Source organism: Rhinoderma darwinii, chromosome 2 (genome assembly GCF_050947455.1).
Source record: "Rhinoderma darwinii isolate aRhiDar2 chromosome 2, aRhiDar2.hap1, whole genome shotgun sequence".
Classification (NCBI taxonomy): Eukaryota; Metazoa; Chordata; class Amphibia; order Anura; family Rhinodermatidae; genus Rhinoderma; species Rhinoderma darwinii.
Genome location: NC_134688.1, coordinates 44390587 through 44405014, shown reverse-complemented (window position 1 = coordinate 44405014; position 14428 = coordinate 44390587). Strand labels below are relative to the sequence as shown.

Genomic DNA, 14428 nt, shown 5'->3' with positions numbered 1-14428 from the left:
CATACAGCGTGGAGCTCTTCCCTCTCCTGCTCATCCTCAGTGTATAAGCTACAGGTTCTCCCTCTTCTTCCGTTATTTAGGGCTGGGCTCTCTGCTCTCCTGCAGTTATATAGGGCTGGGCTCTCCGCTCTCCTGCAGTTATATAGGGCTGGGCTCTCTGCTCTCCTGCAGTTATATAGGGCTGGGCTCTCTGCTCTCCTGCAGTTATATAGGGCTGTGCTCTCCGCTCTCCTGCAGTTATATAGGGCTGGGCTCTCTGCTCTCCTGCAGTTATATAGGGCTGGGCTCTCTGCTCTCCTGCAGTTATATAGGGCTGGGCTCTCTGCTCTCCTGCAGTTATTTAGGGCTGGGCTCTCTGCTCTCCTGCAGTTATTTAGGGCTGGGCTCTCTGCTCTCCTGCAGTTATTTAGGGCTGGGCTCTCTGCTCTCCTGCAGTTATATAGGGCTGGGCTCTCTGCTCTCCTGCAGTTATTTAGGGCTGGGCTCTCTGCTCTCCTGCAGTTATTTAGGGCTGGGCTCTCTGCTCTCCTGCAGTTATATAGGGCTGGGCTCTCTGCTCTCCTGCAGTTATATAGGGCTGGGCTCTCCGCTCTCCTGCAGTTATATAGGGCTGGGCTCTCTGCTCTCCTGCAGTTATATAGGGCTGTGCTCTCCGCTCTCCTGCAGTTATATAGGGCTGGGCTCTGCTCTCCTGCAGTTATATAGGGCTGGGCTCTGCTCTCCTGCAGTTATATAGGGCTGGGCTCTCTGCTCTCCTGCAGTTATATAGGGCTGGGCTCTCCGCTCTCCTGCAGTTATATAGGGCTGGGCTCTCTGCTCTCCTGCAGTTATATAGGGCTGTGCTCTCCGCTCTCCTGCAGTTATATAGGGCTGGGCTCTGCTCTCCTGCAGTTATATAGGGCTGGGCTCTGCTCTCCTGCAGTTATATAGGGCTGGGCTCTGCTCTCCTGCAGTTATATAGGGCTGGGCTCTCCGCTCTCCTGCAGTTATATAGGGCTGTGCTCTCCGCTCTCCTGCAGTTATATAGGGCTGTTCTCTCCGCTCTCCTGCAGTTATATAGGGCTGGGCTCTCTGCTCTCCTGCAGTTATATAGGGCTGGGCTCTCTGCTCTCCTGCAGTTATATAGGGCTGTGCTCTCCGCTCTCCTGCAGTTATATAGGGCTGTGCTCTCCGCTCTCCTGCAGTTATATAGGGCTGGGTTCTCCGCTCTCCTGCAGTTATATAGGGCTGTGCTCTCCGCTCTCCTGCAGTTATATAGGGCTGGGTTCTCCGCTCTCCTGCAGTTATATAGGGCTGGGTTCTCCGCTCTCCTGCAGTTATATAGGGCTGGGCTCTCCGCTCTCCTGCAGTTATATAGGGCTGTGCTCTCTGCTCTCCTGCAGTTATATAGGGCTGGGTTCTCCGCTCTCCTGCAGTTATATAGGGCTGGGCTCTCTGCTCTCCTGCAGTTATATAGGGCTGGGCTCTCTGCTCTCCTGCAGTTATATAGGGCTGGGCTTTCCCCTCTCCTGCTCATCCTCTCACTGTGTGTAAGCTGCAGGCTCTCGCTCTTACGTGTTATAGGGCTGGGGCTCTACCTATAAAAATACATGTAATGGGGGGCATTTGTAAAGCTTCTAGAGAGGAGGCTGGGGCAGGGACACAGAACGATCTTCCTATACAAGCTGACAGGAAGGGGAGGAGCTGCAGCAGAAAGGACACACCCCCTGATCTGCTAGCCTGAAGAACATCTAGCAGAGGGATTGGAGAAATGGGGATATCTCTGGATCCATGCAAGATACAGGGCTGGTTCTAGATTTATTATGGATTGTCATGCCCTATATTATGTCTCATTTCCATTCTTCTTTTTTTTTTTTTTTCCCCCCCCCCCCCCCCCCGTTAATTCTGGGACAATCCTTTTTTAAAAGGCACCTCCAATTAAAACCATAACTCGCCTGTAATCATGATCTCTGACACTGCTTTCTCGACCGTTTCTAGTGGTAAAATAGCAATCCGAATTGACCGGAGCAACTGCATAGCATCAATCCAGGATTGCATTGAATGACAAATGCAGATTTGCATCTCTCTGTATTCTGCAGTTATCACTGAATCTCCTTCATTCTGACTGCTGTAGATAATATAAGAATTTTGCCAACCAATCATCTATGTCCCTTCTTGCAGAGGGCTGGAGGTTGCATGCTGTCTGTGACATGAATGGTGCTACAATAGATTCGGCACATGGTTATGGCTTCACTTATTAATAGAAGCCCTGACGCAGATGTGAACAGACCCTTAGCAATGTGTTTTGGTTTTTTTTCAATGTGACAATCCCTTTTTTGTTAGGAGGGTCCGCTGATCATAAGCTATTGGGACGCTGAGCATTAGGCTGCATACTGTGCGGGAACCCAGCAGCAAGTATTCAATTACCCTGCAGTGCCACCACAAAGGATGAAATCAATGCGCTGTATATGTAATGCAGACGTGCTGGGTCCTCCAGAGAGAGAGGCTATGTGTAGGCACTCTAGATATGGGTTTCCTAATAAGATATTAGAAAATTAGTTTTGCAAACCAGACAACCCCTATAAATCTACGTTCCTTTGGGAAATGGCTGAAACTGTAAATAATCCTCATATAATTTGTTGCAGGATTTTGTATTTTATGCTCCACGTTTAAGAATTAACAAACGGATCTTGGCCCTGTGCATGGGCAACCACGAGCTCTACATGAGGAGAAGGAAACCAGACACAATCGAAGTTCAGCAAATGAAAGCTCAAGCCAGAGAAGAGAAGCATCAGAAGCAGCTGGAGAGGTACAGTTTCTGGGTTCATGCCTCCTAGTGTGCGAAAAGTATGAAAGTGCCAAAGGTGTCTCTTCACTTTTTAGCTGCCTATTAGGGAACAACTTAAAGGGAACCGGTCACGCTGAAAATGTAGTCCAATCTGCGGGCAGCATGTAATACAGCAGGAGTGGGTGAGCAGATTATATATAGTTTTGTAGCCAAAGATTCAGTATAATTTGTAATTTATTCGTTTAAACCTCTGCTCGTTCTGGGGTTAAAAGTCCAGTGGGCGGTCCTAATCATTGATTGACAGACTTCTCTATAGGAGTGTGCATAAGAGAGTGGTCAATCAGTGATTTAGGACCGTTCACTGGACTCCTGATCCCAGAATATTCTGAGGTTTAAATGAATACTATATATATATATATATATATCTCTGCAGCAAAAGATACAATATAACTTGTAATCTGCTCAGCTCCCCCGGCTATATAACATAATGCACTTGAATTGGACTACATTTTCAGCTTGACAGGTTCCCCTTAAATAAGGTACCTAATCTAATGTTACAGAATCACTTTTAGCTGTAGTAGCGATCCAAATGTACAGCTGCAGAAGTTCATACTCATTGCCGATCTTTCGCAGTTATGTTTTAAAGGCATTATTCATTAAAGGGGTTTTCCAATGGCACGAGCAGTCAGATACACCATCATTGTTATACATCTGGTAGAGGTGTCCACATTGCATCTGTACTCCGGTCTGTAGATCCAGTGTGGTCACCTCTGCTACAGAAGTATTGATAGTCCGCATGATTTCCAGGAAATTCACGCTTTATTTGGTCCTTGACTCAGGAATTTTAAGTAAAGTTTTCGTTTTTTTTCTCTATTTTCTTTTAGCAATTTGCAAATTTAGGTGGTGTGGGGGGGTCGTCAGAGATTAGGAGAAAATTGCTACAGCTGCCCATAACAACCAATTAGGTTGCCGCTTTCCTTTTCCAAAAGGCATCTGAAGGAGCGCTGGAATCTGATTGGTTTTTCCTTTGCATCAGTTTATATAAATCTCCCAGTCTGAAGTTTTCTTTGGAGTTTTCATCCAAAAACCACGCCACACCTGTACACAGGTTGAGTATGGTATTGCAGCTCAGCCCCATTCACTTCAATACCAGACGCCACCGTTGGAGAGGGACGGGGCTGTTATAGGAAGAAAGCGGCTATGTTTTTTAAAATTCTCTACAATCCTTTAACTTTATTTACATGGTGAACCCTTTACATGGTTAAATCTTCATGTTAACTTGTTGCTCTTTTTATTTATTTTCCTCCTCCCCGCTGCAATAAATATAAGGGCTATAACTACCGCTCTACTTTTATGACCAGTTATCACCAACCTTTCTGCACTTTGCATTAGAATTGGCACCTGTCAGACCTGTCGTGATTCTCCTCCATTCTACCTGCTGCTGTGCAGATGACATACATTAGGGGAGGGGGGACACGTATGATGAGGATTTGTTGAATTAGGGCAGGGGTGGAGACACAGGTCAGGTTGGCAGTCACTAAACCGAAGACCTTCAATGAAGATGATGGTATAAAATGGCTTAAATATGCCCTGGCCTGTCTGGTAGATGCTCTACTGTCCGCCGGACGCAGCTAAATATCTCTACAAGACATTCTTCTCACCGTGTCAGTTGGTGAGTAGATCAGACTAGATTATGTTACACAGATTTACATTGACTGCTTCCAGTAATCTGCAGTGTTATGTATGGGATGTAGGACTTCTCTGTAGCAAGTGTCTCTTCTGATGAGACTGCACGTTGTATATAACATTCTCATCAAGAAGACCGGCGTCTGTGTCATTATACGGTAAACGGGTTGTCTATAGTAAAGCAGGTATGTCTAGAGCAGTGGTCTGAGGCTAGTGGGTGTCGTGGCACGATGAGAGGTGTAGTTTTGTAACATCTCGGGGGGGGGGGGGCACATCTTGCAGGTCACTGGTGTGCAGTTATGTATGGACTCTGCAAAATGATTTACATCGGATAAGCAAGGACTAACTAAATATGTTATATTATTGTGCTAGTCCTAGAAGTGTAGGAAGGTAAAATCACTTTGGAAGCTCATGTATTATATATATATCATACATCTATATCTGTCTTAGGGCCGTAATACTCCTAGTTGTATGGAGCTGTAATATTGTATCCATAGAAGTCTCTGGGGCTCTACTGTATCTCTGTATGCCTCTGATGTCCTATAGAGACTTACTGACTGTTTTTTCATATGGAATCGGACAGAAATAAAATATACTGCCCATATACTTGCCTTACACACGCCCGTATGTAAATCGTACAGATGTAGCACAGAGATTCACGGCTCTCTGGCCACATCAACATATGACATGAAAAGTTTCAGACGATACGATTATCATTTAAGGGTAACGAAACTTTTTTACTTTTACTTGTGGATTTATCTTCCTATAGGACCAGCCCCGCAGTGGTGGTGATCGGACATAGTGTGTCCGTATGGCTGCAGACACCCGTTGATGATTTAAAAAAAAATAAAAAAAATGCCTTGTGAACGATAGAATTGTTTATGTAAAGATTTACTAAAAAGAGAAAAAAGTTTAAAATAGAGCTCAACAGAGAGCACGGAAAAACTGATCACATACCTCAAACTTTTGTTGCAAATTTATTAACCCTCTGTGCTACACTTTTCCGACATATATGAATGTTTTTGGAATCCAGGCAGGACTTCCTAGTCACACCGAGCGCGACTCCTTTATCAAACCTTTCTAACTTAAGGGGTAGGGAAAAAATGCTGGTTCCGAACTGGAATGGTTTTAAGACCCCCTTCAGATTCATCAACAGGGTGTGCGCGCTGTTAATGGCTCTGTCGCCACGCTGTGCTGCAGGAGACGTCTCCGCACCATTTTTCTTCAGACTCTTTGGAAACACGCTGGACCATCACAGGGAAAGAAAGTAGTCTGGTTTTAAATTACTTTTTAAATTACTTTTAGTAGATTTAAAGTTCTGATCCAGGGTTAGAACAAAGGTCTGCTTTTTTTTTCCACCACTAAAACAGCGCCACTCTTGTTCATGAGGCTGTGACTGGTATTACAGCTCAGCCCCATTCACATCAAACCGACCATTTGTTTTTCTTCCTAATCTTGTAAAAAAATGTAAATGGATAGTTACAAACTATAGGTCAAAAAGTTGTGGTTTTTTTTTCTATGTACGGTCTCTTTAAATGCTTTACGCATAAAGAAAAACTGCCTAATGATCTATGGGTTGTACTCAGTGGCCAAACTGATAATTGTGTGTTGAGTATTTCTCTTGGCACCTACTGTACAAGAGACCGCGATGAGCTGTCTGCAGCCGACACCACCCAGCTGTGCGCCAGGTGTTAGGAAGTGTCATTAAGATTTGTTCTTACCGTTCTCCTTTTGGCTTTGTTTATTTCACCCCCGCATGTTTGTTCTTCTTCTCTAGAGCTCAGCTAGAAAATGAAAAGAAGAAAAGGGAGATAGCGGAGAAGGAAAAAGAGCGAATAGAACAGGAAAAGGACGAACTGATCGAACGTCTCCGGCAAATTGAGGAGCAGACACTAAAGGCGCAGAAAGGTATAAAACCAGTGAAATACAACTATTCATTGTATAATCTAACCGGTTATATCGAAGGTCAATCCTTTACTAAGAAAAAACCCACAGGATTTATTTGGGCTATAATAATGAATCAAAAAAATTCATTGCTTCTCCTTCTGTGGAAGAAGTAAGTACTCCGCTTTTGGGTTGTATTCACAGGCTGCAACAATGTGGCTGTTTTTGCAGTGAATTTTCTCAAACCTCAGATTTTTTTTCAGCGGCATCAAAGCAAAACCTGATCACTACCTTAACGTTAGAATTGGGTGCCAGCAGATCAGGTACAAATGATTAGATCATCATTGGAGAGCATTGGATATTCCCACATCACGTAAATATTTTGCTTTTGATCCAGGCTGCAAATCCACGATTGAATCCACGTGTTAGAAATTTCTGTGACTGCAAATCTGTTCCATTCATCTTAAGAACTTGCAGAAATGCATGCGCCTGCTGCAGAAACCTCCTCATGCGGATGAATGGGACTGATTTTTAGTCGCAAATATTGTCTGCAACAAAATCTGCATGTGAAGGTTCAGTGCGGTTATAGCCGCCGATTCAGTAATGACGTTAAATAAACCTACGGTCAAATTTTACAGCATTTGCGCAACAGATCAGGTCATCCTACATTTTTGAAAATCCGCCGCATGTCTTAAGTCCGCTGGAAATTCATTTTATTTTTTATTTATTTTTTTACACAATGTTTTGGGGTTTGTTGAAATACAAGTGAATAGGAGCAGGCTGTAGTAATGTGAACCGCCGCCGCTGCTGCTGCAAGTGTATCGGCATTTCACATTGCGAATCGGTAACAGGAATGAAGGGGAAGCAGTCCTTGCCCGAGTGCCACGGCTTTTTTTAAAACAGCTGATCGGCGGTGGTACCGAGAGTCTGATCCCCACCTCTCATATGTTGATGGCCTGTCCTTAATGGTTATCCTTGGTGGTAGTGATTTTCTTTTACAGAGAGATTAAGTTTTTCCTATTCCGCAATATTGGTTGTTGCCTTTTGAATTGGCTTTTCACAAGCTGATAGGAAAACTGTAAGGCTGGGTTCACACTGCGCTTTTGGTAAAAAAAAATTAAAATGGAATATAAAAAAAACAAAAAAAAACGGGTTAAAAACTCACCAAAAATGCACAGTGTGAACCCAGTCACGTTGAACATGAGAAATTTACAGCTGATCAGCATAGTCTGAAAAACGAAATCAACTGGGATAACCAATATTTATGTTGCAACAAAACCGAAAAAGTAAAAGAAACCGAATTCTTAAAGGCTCCGTACACCTTCTTTAAGGATTTTTTTGCTTGTTTGTTTTTATAAGTCAATGATTTGTGTTTTTAAACAACTTTTCAAATTGACTTAAAAAAAAAATGTTTTCTTTTTTACGATACAGCTTCTATGTATCCCGTATACGGAGAAGCTGAATCGTTCTGTCCTAGCAGATTTCGTCAGTTCGGCTGAACTGACGGCTCGGCTGAGATTGGGTCAGACACGCAGGGTCCACCTAAAATCGATCACATCTAAGTTATGAAGCATTAAATCTGCCCTGTGTAAGCTTGGCCTTATGCACATCAATGGCTGTTTTTCTCGTTCCGAGCCCCGAACTGCTGAACCTCGTCTTAGAGGTTTTGTACCACTTGTGGGAAGGATATTGTAAGTGACCTCAGAATGTCTTGGGGACTTATAATATTTTTCATCCATTTTTACCTTGTTTTGTTCTTTATAATGATGTGGCCTTTAGTGAGTACGTCAGAATTTCTTGCTTCACATTATTCTAATGCAGCTCCTACTGACCAGCGTATAGGGCATGTTTACCAGTCTATAATAAGGGCAATGTGGATGAAAAGGGATATTGATGAATCACATGACGATAGACTGGTGGAAGCATTGTAAGCTCCTTGTCTGGAGTGAACCACACGTCCCAGGACTGGCTGCATGTTCACCGGTCAGCTGCGCTGCTCTCGCCTGCCTGCAGATCAGTAAGGCCCCATTCACATCGCGTTTGTGCTATCCGCCGAGCGTATAGGTTTTATTTTTAGAAGAACGTGGAACAGTCCCAACTTAAACGTGTACCATTTTCTGTTTACGTCTGGTTTTTTATGCGTGTACGTTTAGCGAATACTCCAACTTATACCGACGTATGTCACTTTTTTTTTTTTAGGTAAAAAAAAAAAATATTCTTTTTTTTATATTTTTTTATTTTTTTTTAAGCCTTTAGTGACCAGCCCATTTTAGGCCCTAATGACCAAGCTATTTTATTCGTTTTTCTATAGTCGCATTCAAAGAGCTATAACGTTTTTATTTTTTCGTCTACATAGCTGTATGAGGACTTGTTTTTTGCGGGATTAGTTGTAATTTTTAATAGCACCATTTTTGGGTACATATAATTTTTATATTAACTTTTACTAACCTTTTTGGGGGGGATTATAAAAAAAAACTGAAATTCCGCCATTGTTCTATGCGTTTTTAAATTGACGCCGTTCACTATGCGACATAAATAACATGTGACCTTTATTCTATGGGTCGGTACGATTACGGCGATACCACATATGTAGAGGTTTTTTTATGTTTTACGACTTTTGCACAATAAAAACACTTTTGAACTAAAATTATTTGTTTTTGCATCGTCGCTTTCCAAAAGCCGTAATTTTTCTTATTTTTCCATCAATGTAGTGATATTTTGGGCTTGTTTTCTGCAGGACAAGACGTAGTTTTGAATGGTACTGTTTTGGGGTGCGTGGGACTTATTGATTCATTTTTATTATGACTTTTTTGGGGGGCAATGGAAAAAAATTGCAATTTCGTTTTTTTTTTACGGTGTTCACTTTGCGGTTTAAGTTACATATTAACTTTATTAATGGAGTCATTACGGTCGCGGCGATACCACATATGTGTACTTTTTTTTTTTTTTTTTACACTTTTACTAAATAAAACCACTTTTTATGGAAAAAAATGGTTTTATTTATTTTTTTTACTGTACTTTTTATTAATAATCTTTATTTCACTTTGATGACTTATTTTATTAGTCCCACTAGGGGACTTTACTGTGCGATGTTCCGATCGCTGCTATAATGCTTTGGTATACTTCGTATACCAGAGCATTATTGCCTGTCAGTGTAAATCTGACAGGCAATCTGTTAGGACGTGCCTCCGGCGCGTCCTAACAGGCATATGTCCAGGGCAGACCTGGGGGCTTTTATCAGGCCCCCGGCTGCCATGACACCCCATCGGAGACCCGCGATTGCATTCGCGGGCCGCCGATGGGTGACAGAGGGAGCGCACTCCCTCTGTAAACAAAGTTAAATGCCGCGGTCGCTATTGACGGCGGCATTAAACGGCCGCGATCGAAGTAAACTTGGATCGCGGGCGTTGGAGCAAGAGCTCAGTTGTCATCAGACAGCAGAGCCCCGGCTCCTGCCTGCACGGGAGACCCGTGCAGGACTTAGACTAGGCTGACGTGAAAAGGCGTCAGCCTAGCCTAAAGCCCATAAGTGACCGACGTAAAAAGGCGTATTAGTGGTCACTAAGGGGTTAAAGTGAACACTGATAGAAAAAAAAAGCTGATAGATCTACTGTATGTAAACGGATACAAACATATAGCATTACGTTTGCAAACGTCCATTGAGATCAATGCTAAAAAAAAAGTTACGTCGCGTATATGTTTTTTTTGAAGTACAGAATAGCCTAGCAGACTATGGTTTTCAGTACTTTCAAAAAATAGTATCCCAACGTAAACCATGACAAACATAGACCAAACGGATGTTACTTCAGTCTACGCTTGACCCATTATAGTCCATGTATGCGCTGAGCTATACGTTTCAATACTTTTTTAGCGTTTGAAAACGTATACGCCCTGTGGATAGCACAAACACGATGTGAATGGGGTCTTATGGAGGTATTTTGAGCTCTGTTATGTTTACTGTAGACCTGATCAGTAAAGAACCACAGAAATTTCTAATGATATTAAAAAAATAAGTTGCAGCATTTACCAAGAGCCTCATTTTGAGATCCAAATGATAAATTAAAAAAGTCTCTCTCAGTGGACATTTTGCTTCAACTTCCAGAGCACGTGAATCTAAATTTTGGAAAAAGGTAAAGGGCTGATATTGCCGGGTTGCAGCAGAAACCATACCTGCATAAAAATCTGTGATGAAATCCGTCACATACTGATCTTGGTGCAGATTCGGTGACCGATTTTACCCATTGCATTGCAAATAGTAAAATCTGCAAGAGGCACGCACGCACGCAGCAGTTGAAAATTCACAGTACACTGTTAATTTTGTATTTTTAAGGCTTTGTGCAGACAGGTAGTATTTTGAATGACGCTCAGCCTCTTAAAGTGCAGCTAAACGTTTGACAAACTTCTGAATTGTCATACCAATCACTAGAACGAAGCAACAAAGGTGCTGGTGTGAGCGCTCAGCCGCTAAGTGTCCGCCTTTTTCCGAAAATAAATGTATAGTGTACGGACTCAATAGAAAGTCTATGAGCCCGTACTCCGATATATCGGCTTTCCGTAAAAAGCTGAATAGAAACGAAGCACTGGACCGCTCACACGAGCACCTTTGCTGCTTTTGTTTTAGCGATGGGTGAGGGTCTCAGCACTCGGACCCCACCAATACAAACTTCTGACATGTCACTAGTTTGTTTGAACGTTTAGCTACACTTTTAAACATATTGCCTTTTTTGAAGCTTTAGATTTTTAATTGCTTTTAGTATTTGTACGAGGGAGTTGCAGTCGTTTGCTTAGTGTAGGAGACAGACCTAGATCACCCAGTTACCCCACTGCGAGGAGGGAGAACAGTGCGGCCTGTTGACTGTAAGTGGGGTGAACCGGAAGTAGGACTCGCAGCTTCCAGATTGAATCACAAGATTTCAAAATCCTGTAGTGCTTGCAGTGGACACACTGATTATTCCGTGGCATCCGATCGTGCTCCCCAATATACTGCAGCAAACCTCCTCATATATACCCTGTGTGATCCTCCAACCAGTCAGCATGTCACCCAGGTTTTATACAAGTAAAACTGATTTGGTGTTACAAGCTGCTTATACTCTGATATCTGTAACAAGAGCTTATTGCATATGTAGACAGCTGGCGACTAGTGCCGACCACTCATACTTACTGCCTTCTACCAGGTAAACTGACTAAGAATAGGCCTCATTGAATGGACTGTTATAGCTGTAATTCTAGAGAGTGGATGTAAATATGGGGGTTCTGTCATTTAATAATTATCTGTCTCTGGGAAAGTTGGATGACAACCAATATTAGTGCTCGCCTGGCATGTTATCTGGCTTTTCAAGGCTCCTTTGATTGGGGTAGATTTACCATGTCGGAGTCTTGGAAAGCTAGGTGATACAGATGTTTCCTTCCTTACTCTCTAAATCCGCCCCTGGAGAATCCCCTGATGTTACTGTCCATATTCTCTGCCCGGGGACTCCGGTCAATCTATGGACCGTGATATCGGGAGCTTACTGATGTATACGTTTAACATATCCCTGTGACAGATACCGCAGAGCATACTTTTTTTTTTTTTTTGCGTAATCCCTCTGGAAGGATTTGCGTCCTACTACACTATTCCATCCTTAAAAAAACTTATACCAGCCCGACTGACGCCAAAAGGAGCCCTATTAAAAAAAAAGTTTATCGTTTGTCAGGAGCTTCTCCGACTTGCGCAATAAACGTGGGGCGCAAACTTGATGTGAAGTGGGGCCTTTACAGTAAATTGTGACGGCAGGGGGGGGACAAACCTCGAGGTAAACTGGCATGATTCTGATGCGTTTTCAGCGTCTGAATCGGTGATTTCCTCCAATGGCTTTCAATGGGAAACTACCTTGTTTAGTCGGAATTGCAAACCGCCTCGCTGAAAAAAATAAGTGACCTGTCCATTCTAGATGTGGTTTACACTGCGTATCGCACCACAAAAAGTGTCTGCCATCCGCTCGCAGGTTCTACCCATTGCATGGGGCTAATCTGCAGGAATTAAGTCGGCTGTTTTTACTGTGAAACCACATCCGAAATCCAAGGGCCCGTCTTTGATTTCTGTCGTGCAATCTCAGACAAATCCACGTCCGATTTTTCCACGGGAAAAATTCTGCGTGTGACCATAGTCTTAGGCCCTGCACACACTGCAGATTTTGTTACATAAATTTTTTACAGTAACCTAAAATCTGTTCCATTCATATTAATTGGGATGTTTCTGCAGCTAAATCTGTGACCAAATCTGCCACGTGTGCAGGAGGCTTAAAATACATTCACAGGCACATTTGTTGCAGAAATTTTCTACATCTGTCATTGATCTGAATGGAATTTGCAGAAATCAATGCACATGCTACAGAAACCACCCCGTTCAGATGTATGGGAAGGATTTAAGGTTGCAGGAATTTCTGAAACATCTGCCGTATGTAAACATAATATTACTATGTAAGAAACCGCAAGATTTTGTAGGTTTTTAGGCTTCCTACACACGGCCGCGCCCATAATCACGGCCCACGATTGCGAGCACGGCTGGCCGTCGACTGCCACGCGCCGCATTTTCGGGCTGTGCTCGTGTTCAAAGTATTGGAGCACGGCCCGTAAAAATTGAAAAGCAGGACATGCTCCATAATTCCCGTCACGGACACCCATCCATAGCGGTACGGAAAGATGTACGCAGCAAATGTAACCGGGCGGGTCCATAATTGCGGACCGCAATTATGGATCTTTTTTACGGTCGTGTGCATGGGGCCTCAGAGGGAAGTGCTCATTGGTGCCTACTGATAAAAGCTGATTGGTTGCTGAATATAGAAGCGTAGTTTCAGTGGCCACATTTGGGAACTGGTGCCTGAAGGGGCCAAAAGGAATCACTTCCTCATAAGACCCCACATCCGGATTTTGTATGAGAAGTGACTTGCTTTCCAGATCTCTTACCAAACCGATAAGTGCACATCCGTCATTACAAGACCATGTGCGGGTATGTTGGGTCTATCCATTTGTTTTTCATTATATCGGCTACCAACTGATGTATGTGCGGTCGTGAGTAAACACCTTGGAAAGAAGAAGCGCTCGTGTACAAACTTCAGTTTTTTGTGTTGATAGAGTTAGAAGAGCAGACGCGTAAAGCTTTAGAGTTGGAGCAAGAACGAAAAAAGGCAAAAGAGGAGGCAGAACGTCTGGAGAAAGAGCGACGGTCTGCAGAAGAAGCCAAGGCTACACTGGCCAAACAAGCGGCAGACCAGATGAAAAACCAAGAACAGCTGGTAAGACCGCGCTCAGGGTAGGGAGGAGGTGTCCCATACGAACAAGGGGCAGGTTCAGGGAGAGTTCTAGTGAGCCCCACATATAATCATCTGGACGGAGTATTTCCCATCAGAACATTAGGTAATTGTAGTCTTAAATGTCGACATTTTTATCTATATCGAGATCTTGTAGTCTGCATTTTTTTTTTGCCGCAGTTTTCCCCTCTGCAGGCTGTCTCTAATTCTTAGGCTCAACCCACTAGCTCAGGGAAAACTGCGATCATGTCTCCCATACACAGCACACATAGAGAAGACCACATCCTGCCTTGGGACTTTGGCCACTGATCTTTTAAGATCCTAGCGATGCCACTGGCCGCCAGTGAGACCCAGAGATGTGGCTTAAAGTTGGGGCCCTTGGCCCAGAGTGAAAGGAGGGGGGGGGGGGACTTTTGCACCGTGGCCTTTGAGCCTTTAGCTATTCTACTCGACATATGGACTACAGTTTTTGTGCTGCGTAACCATGAAAGCGCCCACAGTAGCTGTAGACACAAAACACGAGGATACTTTTAATCAAGACTATTTGCAAAGTTGCATTTTTAAGCAATAATAAAATGGTAGCGGGAGATGGACTTATATTTTAGCAAAAATTACTCAAATGGCAAAGTACATTCCCTAATGCACTTTAATTACTAAAAAAGTGGGGCAGTCCTGGGAGGGGGACTGAAGGAAACCACGAATGTGCACTGGATGTCCTGTGAGGAAATTCTATGTAGTCCTAGATTTGATCTATGGTGTATATATTCTGGATATTCAGCACAGAATAAGATTACGGCTTTTG

General features: G+C 43.3%; 1 protein-coding gene across 1 annotated transcript in view; it reads left to right on the top strand.

Moving 5' to 3' along the window:
• Window positions 1-14428, top strand: part of RDX (radixin) — a 73287-nt gene that overhangs the window by 51229 nt on the left and 7630 nt on the right. The window contains exons 9-11 of the mRNA XM_075851598.1: window positions 2625-2788; window positions 6231-6361; window positions 13451-13611. Coding sequence (XP_075707713.1) covers window positions 2625-2788; window positions 6231-6361; window positions 13451-13611 — 456 coding nt within the window. The remainder of the gene's footprint in view (window positions 1-2624; window positions 2789-6230; window positions 6362-13450; window positions 13612-14428) is intronic.